Source organism: Coenobita brevimanus, chromosome 80, assembly GCF_032717465.1.
Source record: "Coenobita brevimanus isolate Jiangsu-jjx chromosome 80, ASM3271746v2, whole genome shotgun sequence".
Lineage (NCBI taxonomy): Eukaryota > Metazoa > Arthropoda > Malacostraca > Decapoda > Coenobitidae > Coenobita > Coenobita brevimanus.
Window position 1 is genome coordinate 15,626,296 of NC_137033.1, and position 16,153 is coordinate 15,642,448.

Below are 16,153 nucleotides of genomic sequence, written 5' to 3' on the forward strand. Positions count from 1 at the left end.
CAGAAAACAAGGAAAATACGAATATGAAAGAAGTATCAACAGCACCCCCACTGAAACCAGCCACCACTCATTTGCATATAATTCAATGCCCCATGATCTTGTCTCCACTTCAGAGGCAAGCACATTTTTTTTTTCCCCTTTACAGATGCCCTTCACATACACACAAATACCTATGACACAGAACCAGTTCACTGAATAAAAAAAAAAAAAAAAAAAGGAGGGGTTAAAAAAAAATGGGGGAGGATGCATCTTTCTACATCTCCATGCATAGTTCAACCATCTATTTCTTTTTAAATTCCTCTGACTTCTCAACTTCCACACATCACTTTGCTTCACATCCCCTTACCATATCCATCCATCTTGAGCATTTCCATACCTCCTCCCAGCTTCAGACTCACTCATTACCTCCACCAAGGCAGTTATGTTTTACCCTGCATTGGTTGGTTGGCTGGTCGTCTGTCTGTCTGTTAGCAGGATTACTTAAAAAGTTATGAACAGATTTTGATGAAATTCTGTGGAAGGGTGGGCCATGGCCCAAGGAATAAATTATTAAATTTTGGGCTGGATCCGTATCCAGATCCAAAATATCCCGTACAATATCTCCAAAAGTTCTCAAGGAAATTAAATGAAATTTTGTGGAAAGATGCACCATGGACCAAGAAAGAATTTATTAAATTTTGGGGTGGATCTGGATCCGGATCCGGATCTGGGATTACTAAAAAAGTTATGAACAGATTTTTATGAAATTTTGCAGAAGGGTGGGCCAAGGGCCAAGGGCCAAGGAAGAAATCATTAAATTATTGGGTGGATCCAGATCCAGAGTATCCCGCACAATATCTCAAAAATTTCTCAATGATTATTGATGAAATTTTGTGGAAAGGTGGGCCATGGAACACGATGGAATTGATTACATTTTGGGGTGGATCTGGATCCAAATCCTATATCCACAAATCCACATTGGTGGAGGTATGCACTCTCTGAGCGCTTTCTAGTTTATATATTTAACTGTCCTAATTATACTCCTTCCCTTTACAGGACAACACTCTTCAAGGATACCCTCTTTAACCCTTTGATCAGTAAGAATCCTTACCCAACATCTCCTGGAGGTCAGATATTTGTATGTTGATCTGAAAATGTAAAAATCTCAATCTGCATATTAATACTGTTTATCTGTGGCTTAACTCCTTATCTCTAATGATGTATACAATACTGTATTTCATTTTATTCTTGTGGTCTCCAAACAATTTCATTCACCTTTGAAGAGACTTGTCAAGCTGGATGTTAGATAGAATGTCCATTTACCCAATCACTACAAGAGGTCTCCTTAATATTAAATAAAAACATAAGGAGAAAGCAACAATAAATCAATGAAAAGTCATCTGAGTGAAGGCACTGTCTCTACCCAAGAGTGAAGAGAAATGTAGCCAATCACCAACTGAGTGGGTAATTAACTCTCACTCTCTTTCATGACATTACATCCTAGTTAAGTGGTAACCATCTGCCAATTATTATAAATATATAATGGTAAATCGCCCTTGGTTCCTTCTTCCATCCATCCATCCATCCATCATCCAATCCTATGTTGCCCCATGAGAAGCATAGGAGCCCGGGGCTAGACAAGCTGGTCCTGACATTTAAGATGAGAGTGACCAGCCTCACTCATCCCTGAGTGGCATTACATGAGTAATATGCCCCAGCCATCCCTTGGATATAAACCTCCACTGGCTCAATCCGACTGAGGTGCCCCAATTACTCACTAAACTTCCAGGTGGCATTATTTGGTTATATGGTTACCACCCAGCATTGTACAGTAAATGATCTCCTGGTGTACAGGTACCGTAATCATTTGGCTTGTCACTCAGCGTAGAGTCATTCATAGGTAGAATGAAGAGGAAAGAATAAAGACAGAAGAGGGAGTGTAAAGTCACCTGTAGGCAGAAGGAAGAGGAAAGAATGAAGGAAAGAAAGACAGAAGAGGAAGGATGGAAGAGAGGAAAGGGCAGACAGCCAAAGCAGCACTACATCAAGTGAGTGGATGGTGAGCACCCCCACCTACCACAGAGGAAAAGTGATTAATATCATACAAACCTCCTTAATCTGTGTTTCCAATGAAGCTTTTTTCTGAAGGACAGCACTAAGCTCTGAGGATGTGTTGCTCTGCCTTTCCATCAAGACTCTGTGATCTTCATTCAGTTTGACCAATATTTTGTTTTGCTCATTTAGTTCCTTGTCCTTGGCAGAAAGTTTAATTTCAAATGCTTCCTTCAACTTTTCCAGAGTGTGCTCATTTCGTTTAGCTAAAAATGTAATGAAAAAGTACTTCAGTATCAAGGTTAAATACAATAGTAATAAGGCACAAAATAATACCCATGCCATAATTAACATCACTGTCATCATCCTAACCTTATTTCCTACAGAGAAACAGGAGGGAGAAGTCTAGTGCAAGGGAACTCTAACTGTAATTTATACACGACATTCAGGCAGGTTGCATAATAACTGCAGAAGTTGTATTCTTTTCACTGAATAATGATTTATGTGTAGACCAAGTATCCTTCGCTTAGCAACATTCTGATTGATAGTAAGTCGTTATAACGATTATGATTTTCTACACTTTCTTCCAGTTAATGATGTGCAAACTTGCCTCAGCAATAACTCAGAGGCATTAGATGATGATGAAGATGATGATAAAAATGCTGTATGATAATCAATATTTTTGAGTTGCAAAGTGAAAGTGAGTGAATGATATTTGAAGAAAATAGTAGTGTTGGTGAATTGACTTAGCACTGGTAACTCTATGGTAGTCATTTAGTGAGTAATGGTTTATAATGGTAATATGTTGTGTTTCATATACAGTATGTGGTTTATTGAGGTTGGTTTTGGACTAAGTTGATTTGGTGTGAGTTGGAAAGAGGATAGTCTGGTGGCAGAGGACAGGCTGACATGGAGATGATTTGTTCAGGGCCACCACCCTCCACGATTAAGGCACCTGGCTATGGACAGACAGGTAAAGACCCTAGAAGGTCAACCATAGGACCCCAGCAACATATCCCCGTTGAATCCAGGTGTTGCTTAATGTTTCATTTTTCAGCAATATAATCCCCTGTTATGTGAAGGATATCAATGCTCTATATTCTTTTTTCTTTTCTACCTGCATTTAATCTTTCTTCGTTAAGAGAATACAAAACAGGTACTTACTGTAATATTTTCTTTACACAGTATTTGCACTTAGAGATTTCATAGTAGCCTCTAAAAGTCCAGATATGCATCAAGTATGCATGGCAGGACACTCTTGGGAGGAGGGAGCTGCAAGGGTACTGGTATTGGGCTGAGGGCCAAATTTAGGGCATGCTGGGGGGTGGGGGAGTATGAATTAAACCAACTGCTGTTAGAAAATGATACATTTACAAGATAAAGTTCTGCAAATGGTATCTGATTTGGAAGAACATGTAAATGGATGAAAAGGAATAAGAACAAGAAAGGTAATGAGAAGTAGCTAGTTGGGAGACAGAATACAGCGATATGAAAATAGCAAAATGAAAAGAAGTCTTACTCAGAAAAATTACAAGAAAGTGAAGTGTTATAGGTCCTGAGGTTGAACACAGCAAGAGATGGATTTTAAAATACTTACACCAAAATCACCAAATTAAGGTGGGTAAAGGTGCTAAAATATGAAGAGCAATGAGTGTGTAGGAGAGATCTGGAAAAAACAGGCAATGTCTCAAAGTATTATGGTATTAACTATGATATCCATGTAGGAAGCATGAATCAATAATATGATATCAGTATGAAAAAAGGTAACAGAGCTGTTCAGGACTGTATGTGGTGTGAAATGATAGGAAAGACTGACAATTAAAAGTAGGATAAAGATGTGAAAGTAGATACTGCATAACTTAGACTCACCAGGGTGCGTAGACGTACTGTACTGTTATATAGAGACAATAGCTAGGTACTGTACAACTAACAGAGGATACAGAGATCAGAGGCTGAGGAATGAGAGTAACAGGGAGACCAAGAAATTGGCAGGATTATGAGACAGCTTTTGAAGCGCTGAGGCCTAGGTATCCATGAGAAAGAGGTATGAATGGAAAACAGCAACTGGAATGAAATGAGATAATGGGGGATATTTTGTTGTTCAAATGACCACTGAAATAATCAGAGTAAACCACAGAGTTGTTATCAAGATCTGATGCAGGCAAAATATATATATATATATATATATATATATATAGCCGATAAGAACAATAAGCTATCAATTATATATATATATATATATATATATATATATATATATATATATATATATATATTTATATATATATATATATATATATATATATAGCCTATATGAACAGTAAGCAATCAATTATCCATTGTTACAACATCCGGCCCAACGCAATATCCAGCGCTGCTGACTCAGCTCTATTAAAGCAACATCTGCTGAAGTTATGCAATATTCGTCACCAAAACCAGACGCCGCGTCCAAAGCATCGCCATGTGCCTTACAGCCAGTAAATCCATATCGAGTCTGAACCGGAAGAGCAAACCTTGGGATGCTTTTAAGTCATGCATGTTGTGCGGGCATGCAAACTTCTCAGCTGCAGCCTTCAACTCAGTCCCATGCACAACCATGCCGACATCCCATTGCTGGTGGAACCAAAGTCGAATGGTCGATGATGGCATAGCAGGGCTGGGTCACCTTTCCTGGTTGTATCGCCGTAGTCCTGGCCGTACTGAGTCAGCTTGTCCCGTGATCTCTTGATATCAGACAAAGTTGAGTGGGGCAAGTTGTGATGAGGAGAGGTAGACTGAGATGGTTTGGGCATGTGGAGAGGAGGGAGGATGATAACTGGGTGCAGAAAGTCTATCTATCTATCTATCTATAGCCCGACGCCCTAATCCCGCAAAGGGTGGCCGCAGACAAAACGCCTCCAAGTCACTCTGTCACCCACCATTTGACTCCCCTCCCCCCAACTCACCCCCCCCTCCCTCATATACCTCTCAACTCCATCCCTCCACCTCATCCTCGGTCTACCCCTCCCTCTCCCTCCCTCCACCTCACCTACATACACCCTCTTAGTCAGTCTTTCATTCTCCATCCTCTCCACATGTCCAAACCACCTCAGTGTATTTCTCCTAATCTTTTCAACCACATCCACATCTACCCCACAACGTTCCTTCACTTCTTCATTCGTCAACCTGTCCCTCCATGTCACTCCACATGCTCCTCTCAAGTAACTCATTTCCACTGCTCTCACTCTTGACTTGTTCCCCTCTTGCAAGGTCCAAGCCTCGCTTCCATACGTCAGGGTAGGGATCACAATACCATCATGCAGTGACTTCTTAACTTCCATACTCACCTCCCTATTTCTCATCACTGCTTTCAGTGTGCCAACAACCTTCCTTCCCTGCTGTACCCTTTCACGTACTTCATCCCCCAAAGTTCCATCCTTACTCATCACACTACCCAAGTACTTGAATGCACTCACATTCTCCATATCCTCACCATCCAACCTCACTGCACACTCTGTGACTTCATTCCTCTCAAACACCATAACTTTACTTTTGTTTACATTAACTTTCAGCTTCCTCCTCCTACACACTGTCCCAAATTCATTCACCAAACCTTGCAACTCCCATTCATCTTCACTCAACAATACTGTATCATCAGCAAACAGCAACACCGGAAGCTTCCAAATCTCACCCTCATTCATTAGGGCCACCCCCACATCCACTGCCCTACCTTGTACCTCCTTTACGACCCCATCCATATATATATTAAACAGCCATGGAGACATTACACACCCCTGTTTCAGTCCCACATTGAGATCAAAGAACTCACTCAGCTCACCATCCACTCGCACCGTAGCCCTAGCTCCCTCGTACATACTCTTCACAGCACTCAACAATTTCCCCTCCACTCCATATATTCTTAATACCTTCCACATACCTTTCCTATCTATTCTGTCATAAGCTTGCTCCAAGTCCATGAAGGCAGCGTACACTTTCCTTCCCTTCTCTAGATACTTCTCCACTAAACATCTTAGAACAAATATCTGATCTACACACCCTTTTCCCTTCCTAAATCCCCCTTGTTCTTCTCCAACTAGATCCTCTGTCATATGCCTAACCCTATCAATGAGTATTCTACCATATATTTTACCAGTCACACTAAGAAGGCAAATACCCCTATGGTTACCACATACTTCTCTCTCCCCTTTTCCTTTGTACAGAGGAACAATTATACCTGATTTCCAGTCCTCTGGAACCCTTCCCTCTTCCCAAGCCAATCTACACAACTTCCATATCCACTCCACAACAATCTCACCCCCATACCTAAGCATTTCACCACACACTCCATCAATTCCTGGGGCCTTTCCCAGCTTAATCTTCTTCATCGCTTCCACTACTTCCGACCTACTGATCTCTTCCTCCCTCCTCTCATCTCTTCTTCTCCCAGCCATTCCCCAACCACTTATACTCACACTGCTCTCACTCTCTACATTCTACAAATCCTCAAAGTGCTCCTTCCATCTCCTCAATTTCTCTCTCTTCTCCACCAACAAACTATTATTCCTATCTTTCACTCCCCTACTATTTCCCCTTTCACACTGCCTTACTTTCTTTACCTCCTTCCAAAACAATTTCTTACTCCCCCTCCATTTCACACTCAGATTCCTCCCAAACTCTTCATCCACTTTCTTCTTACTCTCCTTCACCAGTCTCTTAACCTCCCTTCTCCTGCTCACATATACCTCTCTCTTCTCTCTCTCATCTTCTCCCCTACCTCTACTCGCCAACCATTCACCATATGCCTTCTTCTTTTGTTCCACAGCTCGTTTCACCTCATCATTCCACCATGCTGTCCCTTGCACACCCTTGCATCTCCTCCTCACTCCACAAACCGCCTCACACGCTGCGCTTATCTCTTCTGTGAATATCTTACATACGTCTTCCACCCCTTCCATCTGCTCTAGCTCATACCTTCCCAATCTTTCTTCCACTATGCTCTTATACTCTGTCCTCTTCTCACTATCTTGCAATTTCTCCACTCTTCTCACAGGAGCTGCTTCCTCCTGTCTTCCCCTTCGCCTCCTCAACCACTTTCTTTGCAGCTCTACCTTGGCCATCACTAAGTGATGGTCCGAGACTCCATTCCCCCACCCTCTCCACACCCTTGCATCCAACACTTGTCTTCTCATTCGCTCATCCACACACACGTAGTCTATCATTGCCTTTCGTTCAACAAGTTCACCATCCATCCTCCTCATTACTCTTCATGTATACCGGTGGATCATCTTATGACGAAAGTAGGTGTTGGCTATTGCCAACCCCTTACCAGCACAGATGTCCACCAAAGCACTACCATTCCCATCTACTTCCGCTGGCACACCCCACTGACCAACCACTCCATCCACTCATACATTCCCGACTTTGCCATTCATGTCTCCAATCAACAGCACTCTCTCGCTCCTCTCAAACTTGTCCATACATGCTTCTACTCTCACCCAAAACTCATCTTTCACTCTTGCCACTCGATCCTCTGTTGGAGCATACACACATACAATCGCCCATGCTTGTATACCTACTTTCATCCTCACCCATACAATCCTTGCACCCACTGTTCCATACTCTCTTATATTCTCCTTCCACTTCTTGCTTATCATCAGACATACTCCCTCTCTTGCCCTCTCATTCTCACTGACTCCCGCACATATACCTACACCGTATTCCCATTCTCTCACCCTTTCACCTTTCCATTTAGTTTCAGTCAATCCACATATATCCACTTTTGCATCCTCAAGCACCTGGACAATCTCTCTCTCTTTCACTTCATCATTCACTCCTCTCACATTCCACGTTCCTACTCCCAGAATGTCCTTTGTCCGTTCCTTAGTCGTCAACGTATGGTCCGTCCAGGTCCGAGGCGCTTTATTTGCTTTTTTAGTTAGTTCTTTTTATGGGGTGGGGCACTAACCCACCACCAACCCTTTTAGTCGCCTCGTACGACAAGCAGGGATACTGGGGGAGTATTCTTGAAACCCCCCTACCCCCAGGGGGTAAGGAAGCAGCCAGAGATCAAGCAGCATGGAGAGCTGCCATTAGGTGACCAAGGAGGAGGCATGCATGCATGTTGGAGTCTTCAAAAAAGAAAAACAAATGAGTGTGAACAGGAGTGAATGTGAATAACGTATTCCTGTGCTGAGACACTGCATTACCTACTGGCACACAAACTGGCTATCTGTCACCATTATCTATGCAGAATACCTTGTGCACTGATGCCTTCCACAGCAGTCACATTATCTTTCAAGATCTTCCAAAACTGAGTCAACTGTGTTTTCATTTCAAGGTATTCAGTGGAATGAGTGTCCTTGAGCTGTAGAAAGTAGGCTACTGTCTGACTTAGGTTTGTATGCTGCTCCTTCAAAGATAGAAACATCTGCCGTGTACGATTTACTCTGGAAAATACAGGAGAAAAATACAGTAAAATACATCAATGGACTATACAGTATACACACATATACAAATACAGTATAACTGATGTGAATAGTAACAGTCAGTATTACTATGCATTTTCAACAAAATTAAAAGCAAAAAAGCATGACAATACTATATTCCAGGTACAGTAATTACCAAAGCCAATAAATACAAACTACCAGTACCAATAAATTCAGAGACTAATAAATCTCCAAGCTAGTAGTCAAGAAGAAACTGATAAATGCAGTGCAGAAGATGTGTACCTGTAGGTTTACAGTACTGAAGAGTAATTAGGTTACAATTATTATATAGCAAAACTTGTTAAGGCATAAGTGCAAAGGATGAAAAATGAAAATTTCTAAGAAGACTCTTCAATTGAGTATCACAAAAAAAATCAGTATATCTTCATTATTTAATTTTGGCTATGCCTATGAAATTTCATTCAACTTAATACAGCCTTCTCAAAATGAAGGTGCTAGAAACTATCTTCACTGCCACTTTTGGTGTAATACTTTCTTTTATTTCATTCAACAACTGCCAGATGAATTTCTTCAGGTTATAAGAGATCTTTTGCAGGCCAGGAGCTATCTAAATGGTTGCTCAGCCAAATGACCAAGGAACAGCTCCATTTTTATGCTGAATATAAGAAGACTACCTCACCCTCAAAGACACACACAGGTTTAATGTACTGTATATGGTATACTCAACCAGCAGTGTAGACAAGACTGAGGCCTTGCTGTTTCATTGCTTGCACCTACAGAACTGACTTACCGGTATTTCAGGTAATATACAAAATCTCCCATGCTGTCACTTGTCTGGCTTTAAAAGTCCCACTAATATGAGAGGTCTCTCTTGAGATGAATAAAATATCTGCAGGCACCAACCATAAAGAAAATATGAAAGAATGAACTGAACTTAGGGGGTTCAGCTGAAATTTAGCTTTTCTAAACTACAGTACCTTCACTTGCATCAACTGTCTTGTCTTTGTATCGCCACTCAAATGAAACCTGGAACATAATCAGCATGATGACTCATGCTCTAATTTCCAGTCAATCACTCCCTGAATTGTTTTGATGCTCAGAGTCCCTCTCTCAATGTACACTTACTCAAGCACCTCAAAATCATATCTGACAGTACACATCGTCTAGCAGGTTCAATGGGACTCATTCCTCACTCAAGAGACTTTTCTTCTTCTTCTTCTTCTTCTTTTTTTATTTTGAAAATATTTAAAATTACCAATAATATCTGAATACCTTAAATAGTGGCGATCACAAAGCAGCTGTTAAGAATTTATCAGTGACATATTCATGCAAGTCAGCCCCAGTAAATTGTGTTCTCTTTTTCTACACAGTAATTCAGTGCTGTTATATGAGGTCTGGCCAAAAAGAAATCAAACTTTTTAAAAAATGCACCGACTTGCCAGCGTAGCATGATCACAAAAGGAGCACTGTGTAGCAGCGACTTTGAACTTTAGTCTAACACTAGCTGCATCATGCCATGGCACTTGGTTACTGAGGTACATGCACGGAAGTGAATGTGTGTTTAGTGCACTTGGCCATTAGATGTAAGTTGAACAAAAAAGGATCTTGAAGAGCAACATCTATCTATAGCCAGATGCCTTAATCCTATATGTGGTGACCACAAACAAATCACCTCCATGTTACCCGGTCCCCCACCACTTCATTGCCCTGCTCCCAGCCCACATCCCCCTCTCTCATATGCAGGCAGGTCCCGGTTAATAAGCAATCACTTCAAGAGAATTCGCTAATCCAAGGTGTTGGAATTTTCACCACCACCTGTTTAACGAGCAGGTAAAATCCCCTAAAATCCCAACTTACGAGAATCGAGACGAGGGTCTTTGTATTTCATTTGTATTAACCCTTTATTCCTGCTTAAAATTGTCTGTCACAGGCAGGGTTGGGTCCAAGTACAGTGCTTGTACTTGGTACTTGGACTTAAGTACAGTTTTTCATGTACTTGTACTTGGAGTTTAAAATTTTGGTTGTACTTGTACTTGTACTTACACTTAGACCATAAGTACCTGAAAAGATACCAAGTACTTTCAAGTACAATCAAGTACATTATATTCAAAAATTTATATATTCTATTGGACTTTATAAAGGTATTATTAAGTAGACTTTATAGTCTGTCATTAAAGACATGGTTTGATTAATAAAGTATACTTATTTTCTAATACACTACTTTCTACCTTAATAACTTAACCTTTAGAATGTGACGATCATTTAATTTCCTTCTTCAAAACAGGAGCACCTTTGTATGGTATAAAGTACTTGTACTTCAGTACAATGCCATGTACTTGGACTTGGACTTAAGTAAACTGGAAAAAGGCTGTACTTGTACTTGTACTTGTACTTGAAAAATTTCCGGGTACTTGGACTTGGACTTAAGTATAGTAGCCTGAACTTGGACCCAACCCTGGTCACAGGTGTTGGTGGTCGGTGGAGGTTAATTGGCTGGTTGTTCACCCCATCCCTATTTTACTTACAAATTATGTTATTCTGCTTATATTAATGATGTATTACCCTCTTGTATTAACCCCTTATTCCAGCTTAAAATGATCAGAAAGTCAGTTTTGGTGGTTTGGGGGGAGGTTGCTCGGAGGCCTTGCTCCCTAACCCTATTTTTCCCATAAGTTCTTCACTTCCTTTAATAAGAATTCGGCTAATGAGCAAAATCCTTTATCCCAATTAGCTCGTAAGATCGGGACCCGCCTGTACCTCTCCACTCCATCCCTCCATAACATCCTTGGCCTCCCCCTCCTTCTCCCCCCTTCCATCTCACTCCCATACATTCTCCTCATTAGTCTCTAGCTCTCCATCCTTTCCACATGGCCAAACTGCCTCAATGTATTTTTCCTAATGATTTCTATCACATTCACATCCACAGCACAACGCTCCTTCACGTGTTTGCATGAAATTCTGTTTTAAATTGGGAAAAACTTTTATGGAGACCTTCAAATGTTGCAACAGGTTTATAGGGAGGATTGTCTGAGCCATATGCAAAGTCACAAGTAATTCTAGTGGTTCAAATTAGAAGAACATCCACCAAAGACGAACTCAAATCTGGATGGCATTCCACATCGAAAGACGATGGTCACGTTGAGTGAGTGAGTGCTGTGAGCCATAAATCCTCACCTGACTGTCCGTGAAGTTATCAAAGAGGTAGGCATCTGTAAAAGTTCATGCCACAAGATTTTAATTGAAAAATTAAAGATGCATTATGTTGCCACAATATTTAAGCCACATCTGCTAACAGATAAGCAAAAAAGAGAACCGTGTCACAGTAAGTCAGGAGCTATTTGATCATTGGCATGTTGATGAAAATTTTCTGAAAAATGTCATTAGAGGAGATGAAATGTGGGTGCATGACTACGATCTCGAAACAAAAAGGCAGATGTCAAAGTGGGTTGGAACATCGTCACTGCAACCCCCCAAAACGCATGTCAGAGTTGATCAAGCGTGAAGGCAATATACTGGACGGGTGTCATTCATCATGGCTTTGTTCCACATGGTCAGACAGTCAACAAGTAATTTTACTTGGATTCCAGAAGCACTTGAGGGAAGCAGTGCAAAGGAAGAGTGGAAAAACAAAACCTGGATGCTGCACCATGACAATGTACCTGATCATGCATCACTCCTTATCCATGACTTTTGGCAAAGCACAAGGCAACTCTTGTCCCTCAGCTGCCTTGTTCTCCGGATCTTGCCGCCCGTGGACTTTTCTTTGAGCCCAGAGTTGAAGTCCATCCGGAACAGTCACCAATTTTACATGACAGAATAGTCAGAAGAAAACTCCCCAGGTGCACTAAACTCACATTCACTCAAGCATATTACCTCAATGACTAAGTGATGTGGCGTGATGTGGCTAGTGCTAGACTACAGCTCAAAATCATCACTATACAGTGCTCCCGTCATGATCACAGTATGCCAGCTAGTTGGTGCGCTGTATAAAAAGTTGGGTTTCTTTTTGGACAGACCTCATACACCTATGACAATATATAATCCTCATCCACACTAACTTGGTAAGAAGCATTTCACATTCTTGGCGTTCACGGACAAGGGTGTGAGAAAGCTGGTCTGACTGTAGCTTCAGCTCCATCATATTCAGTCGTTGGTTTTCAATCATCATACGTTCTTCAGACAGTTGGCGCTCAAGGTTCTTTGTTTTGATCTGATGGGACACAATTCAGAAAGCTATTACAATACAGCAACTACCACTACATGCAATACACTACATGCATAAGTAGAGAGTCCTATAACTGGTAATTAGGAAGAATTAAAAATGCTTTAACCTTGTGTGTGGGTTCCAAATGGAGTGCTGTATGGAAGTGATGCATAGTTTGGGATTGTAAAAGCAAAAATGGTAATCAGAAAGTCAAAAAGGATATCATAAATTTGACATTGCATAAGATAATGAACATAAAGTGGTGGAACGTAAAACAAGGGTTGCCTGTTCCTTCTTTTTTCCTTTCAAATTTCCGATACAAAATTTCTGCCCTACATGGGGCTTTCATCCAGCTCTGGATGGAAAGATATTCTATTTCCTGAACTTACATAACAAATAGCTACGGAAGACCCATGTTATACAATGAACCGAAAAGCAAAGGAATCGCTTATATGACAATGAAAAGTTAAGGTCTTTTTTATATATATATGATAGAATTTTTGCTTTTACAATGATTATGATCCCATGTGAAGCCTCACTGGTCGATATACAATTACTGTTCTCATTTAAACAATCATCCTCATGCAAGTTTATAGTAATAGGTTTGCTCAAAGATGGCCTCAGTTACCATCGGGTGTGTTAATGTCAGTGATGGAAACGTAGTGTGGTGTTGGAGTTCAAGCAGCAAGTGAAGTGCAGTAAAGTGAAATAATTACCAGTTTAGATGAGTTGGAAACTTATTTTATTTATTTTTGGTAGTAAGCAGCATGCGAAAAAATAACCACTTTAGGTGAGTTGTTTTTAGACTGTTGAGTGGGTTACCCTTGGCCAAAAAAGTATCCCACTGAATCCATGTTACAATTAACTTGATATAAGATAAATCATTATGTGATGGACTTTTTTAAACACATCCTCATCATAAAACAAGGGTGTGCTGTGCATACACTTCCCTAAAACACAGAGCAATGTTTTTGTTGTTATTGTTGCTGTTACAAGGCTCATCTGGACATGAACCAAGTGAATTGGTGGAAACCAACCATATCAACATATCCCTGATATTGTGGGGGCACCCCACTGAAGTGGTTAGTGCTGCAGCCCACCATCCTCTCTTCAGATGGGGGTGGGGGATTTAAGGAATGTTTGTGTATCCGAGCAGCTTTACCATCTGGGCACACCAGTACCACTGCTCAAAGGCAATCCCTCTTCAAATCAAATGGCCCAGCCAAGAAAGGAACAAAACATCTGTTGCTATTTACTTTCCTCTAGAATCATTTATAGTACTGTATATTACAGTACCTCAGTGTCAGCCTTCCATCGGATGATATTTTCTGTCTCCTTCTGTAGTTGCTGATGAATGCTCGTCACATCACGGGTAGTCCTTGCCTCCTCAGACAGTTCTGCAACAAGTGGAGCAATTTTTCCCAACAATGAAGAGAAAAAAATGCATTACAATTCTATGTGACAGGTGGTCATGGAGATAGCCAAGGAAAAATGACATGCCATGACTGACTGTTACAAACATGCATCATGATCAGTGAGATGGACATCTTCCCATTGTGACTGAGAACTACAGTGCAGTCCTTGGAAAAGTCATCCAGTGAAAAAGTCTTATTAATGCAAGCACAGAACACTGCTTTATATAATGTATGAAACAATACAGGAGTTTAGTACAGCAGGTTGCATACCTATGTGATGAAGGACTATAGGGATCAGAATAAGCACTGGGATGATAGACTTTTTCTAGCTATCTATGATTATGCTGTGATTTCTAAAAAGGTTAAAAATTTCAGTGAGAAAATTAATACTGGTAGCTACTGTATTAATAAATGAGAATGTCATATGCAATAGCTGTGAAAGTAAAATTACCCATTTCTGTATATGTATCAATTCTGTCTCTCTGAATAATACTATACAAGCATGTGTTCACATAACGTGGGAATATTGTAAACTGAAGGTCCTGCTTTATGAGATTTCCACGTTATAGTGCCCTATGTTTACATGTTACAGGGTTTCATGGTACCTAAGCTAGCCCCAAGTTGACTGTTTGGGGCAATTTTCAGTTTTTTTCCCCAGAACATTTACCTACCTAATAAAGACTTCAGTACTGTACATACAAACACTGGAGGATTCCTCAACTTGAATGGAAGAGGTTGCGGACTTGCTGGGAGGAAGTAAAGTGGGGTCCCGAGGCAGGGCAGGACTCCCACTGGTCACAAAGATCACACAGAGCATGAGCAGCCAGAGTGTGGGGATAGAGTAGGCTCAACTGGGGCAGAAATGCTCAGTCGGCCGTGACGACACCCCACGCAGAGACGTGACAACTGATGCAACCCGCACTATGACTATCACTGACCGCATTGTGTCTGTTCCCACTGTGTTGTGACCCTAGTTTGCCGAGTTACAACTATCTGAACCATACTTTGGAGCCTCTGGCCATGTTATGTCTATTGTCACCGCATGGTATGGTGTTAAAAAAGAATGAGCAGCTTCCTCCACCCGCATGATGTCTATCATTTTCACATTGTGACTAAATTTGGACATAAAATTTTGCCTCCCGTGATGTGAGTTTCATGCTATAGGGTATTACATTATGTGAGGGCTCACTGTACCACATTACTCATATTTACCAGTCCAACTATTGAACAATGTGCAAGGATGTTTAAAATATGCTTTATATTTACCACTCCAACTATCAAACAATGTGCAAGAATGTTTAAAAAATGCTTTACATATGTCCTATGCTGTACATGAAGTACAGCAGCAGAAACCAAAAGTTTGGGATGGTTACAGATTGATATACAAGTAGAGTAATGTCCTGCCAGGTCAGGTCCTACACAAATTTCCCTTCAAGATTTATGTTTCCTATTTTTTGTTAAAGTTAATTTTTTCAGGGTCCCTGAAATCACTCCAGCAGATATCTGTCTGAGCAGATTACTCCCAGTATATAAAAAATGCTGTACAGAAAAGCAAAGATGAAAAATTTTGTAATGCAGCAACTTACTGTACATCCAAGAAACCAAATAAAACTAACCTCTACTTCTGACTCGTGGTGGCTCTTGTCCTGAATGAATCCAGAGAGGATTGTGCTGTGCTCGTAAAGCACTGGAGTGGAATTCCATTGGCTTCAACATCTGCCAAGATAACATCAGCTGACAAATATCTGTATATGCAATACTGTACACAGCAATCTTCAGTACATACACTAGCAGTCAGCATTCATGGGAAGGAGGGTATCGATGATGAAACCATAGCTACTGTATATTGTACACTTCCATATATCACACAGCAAAGATATACAAAATCAGTGAAATTAATAAGTTAATGCTTGGCAAATCTGTGGAAGCAGATACTGTTCCCTGAAATAAAATCAATAAACAAACATCGATCTATCTATCTATCTACTGCCAGATGCCATAATCCCATAAGGAGTGGCCATTTGACTTTGAGTAATTTGTTCCACGGGGAGAGGCACTAACCCTCCACCAACCCACTT

General features: G+C 40.8%; 1 protein-coding gene across 1 annotated transcript in view; it reads right to left on the reverse strand.

Moving 5' to 3' along the window:
- LOC145409272 (uncharacterized) overlaps nt 1-16,153 on the reverse strand; it is a 104,320-nt gene that overhangs the window by 27,761 nt on the left and 60,406 nt on the right. The window contains exons 25-29 of the mRNA XM_080279752.1: nt 15,692-15,820; nt 13,957-14,057; nt 12,515-12,666; nt 8,266-8,456; nt 2,089-2,297 (exon numbers count right to left, since the gene is read on the reverse strand). Of these exons, the coding sequence (XP_080135878.1) occupies nt 2,089-2,297; nt 8,266-8,456; nt 12,515-12,666; nt 13,957-14,057; nt 15,692-15,820 (782 nt within the window). The remainder of the gene's footprint in view (nt 1-2,088; nt 2,298-8,265; nt 8,457-12,514; nt 12,667-13,956; nt 14,058-15,691; nt 15,821-16,153) is intronic.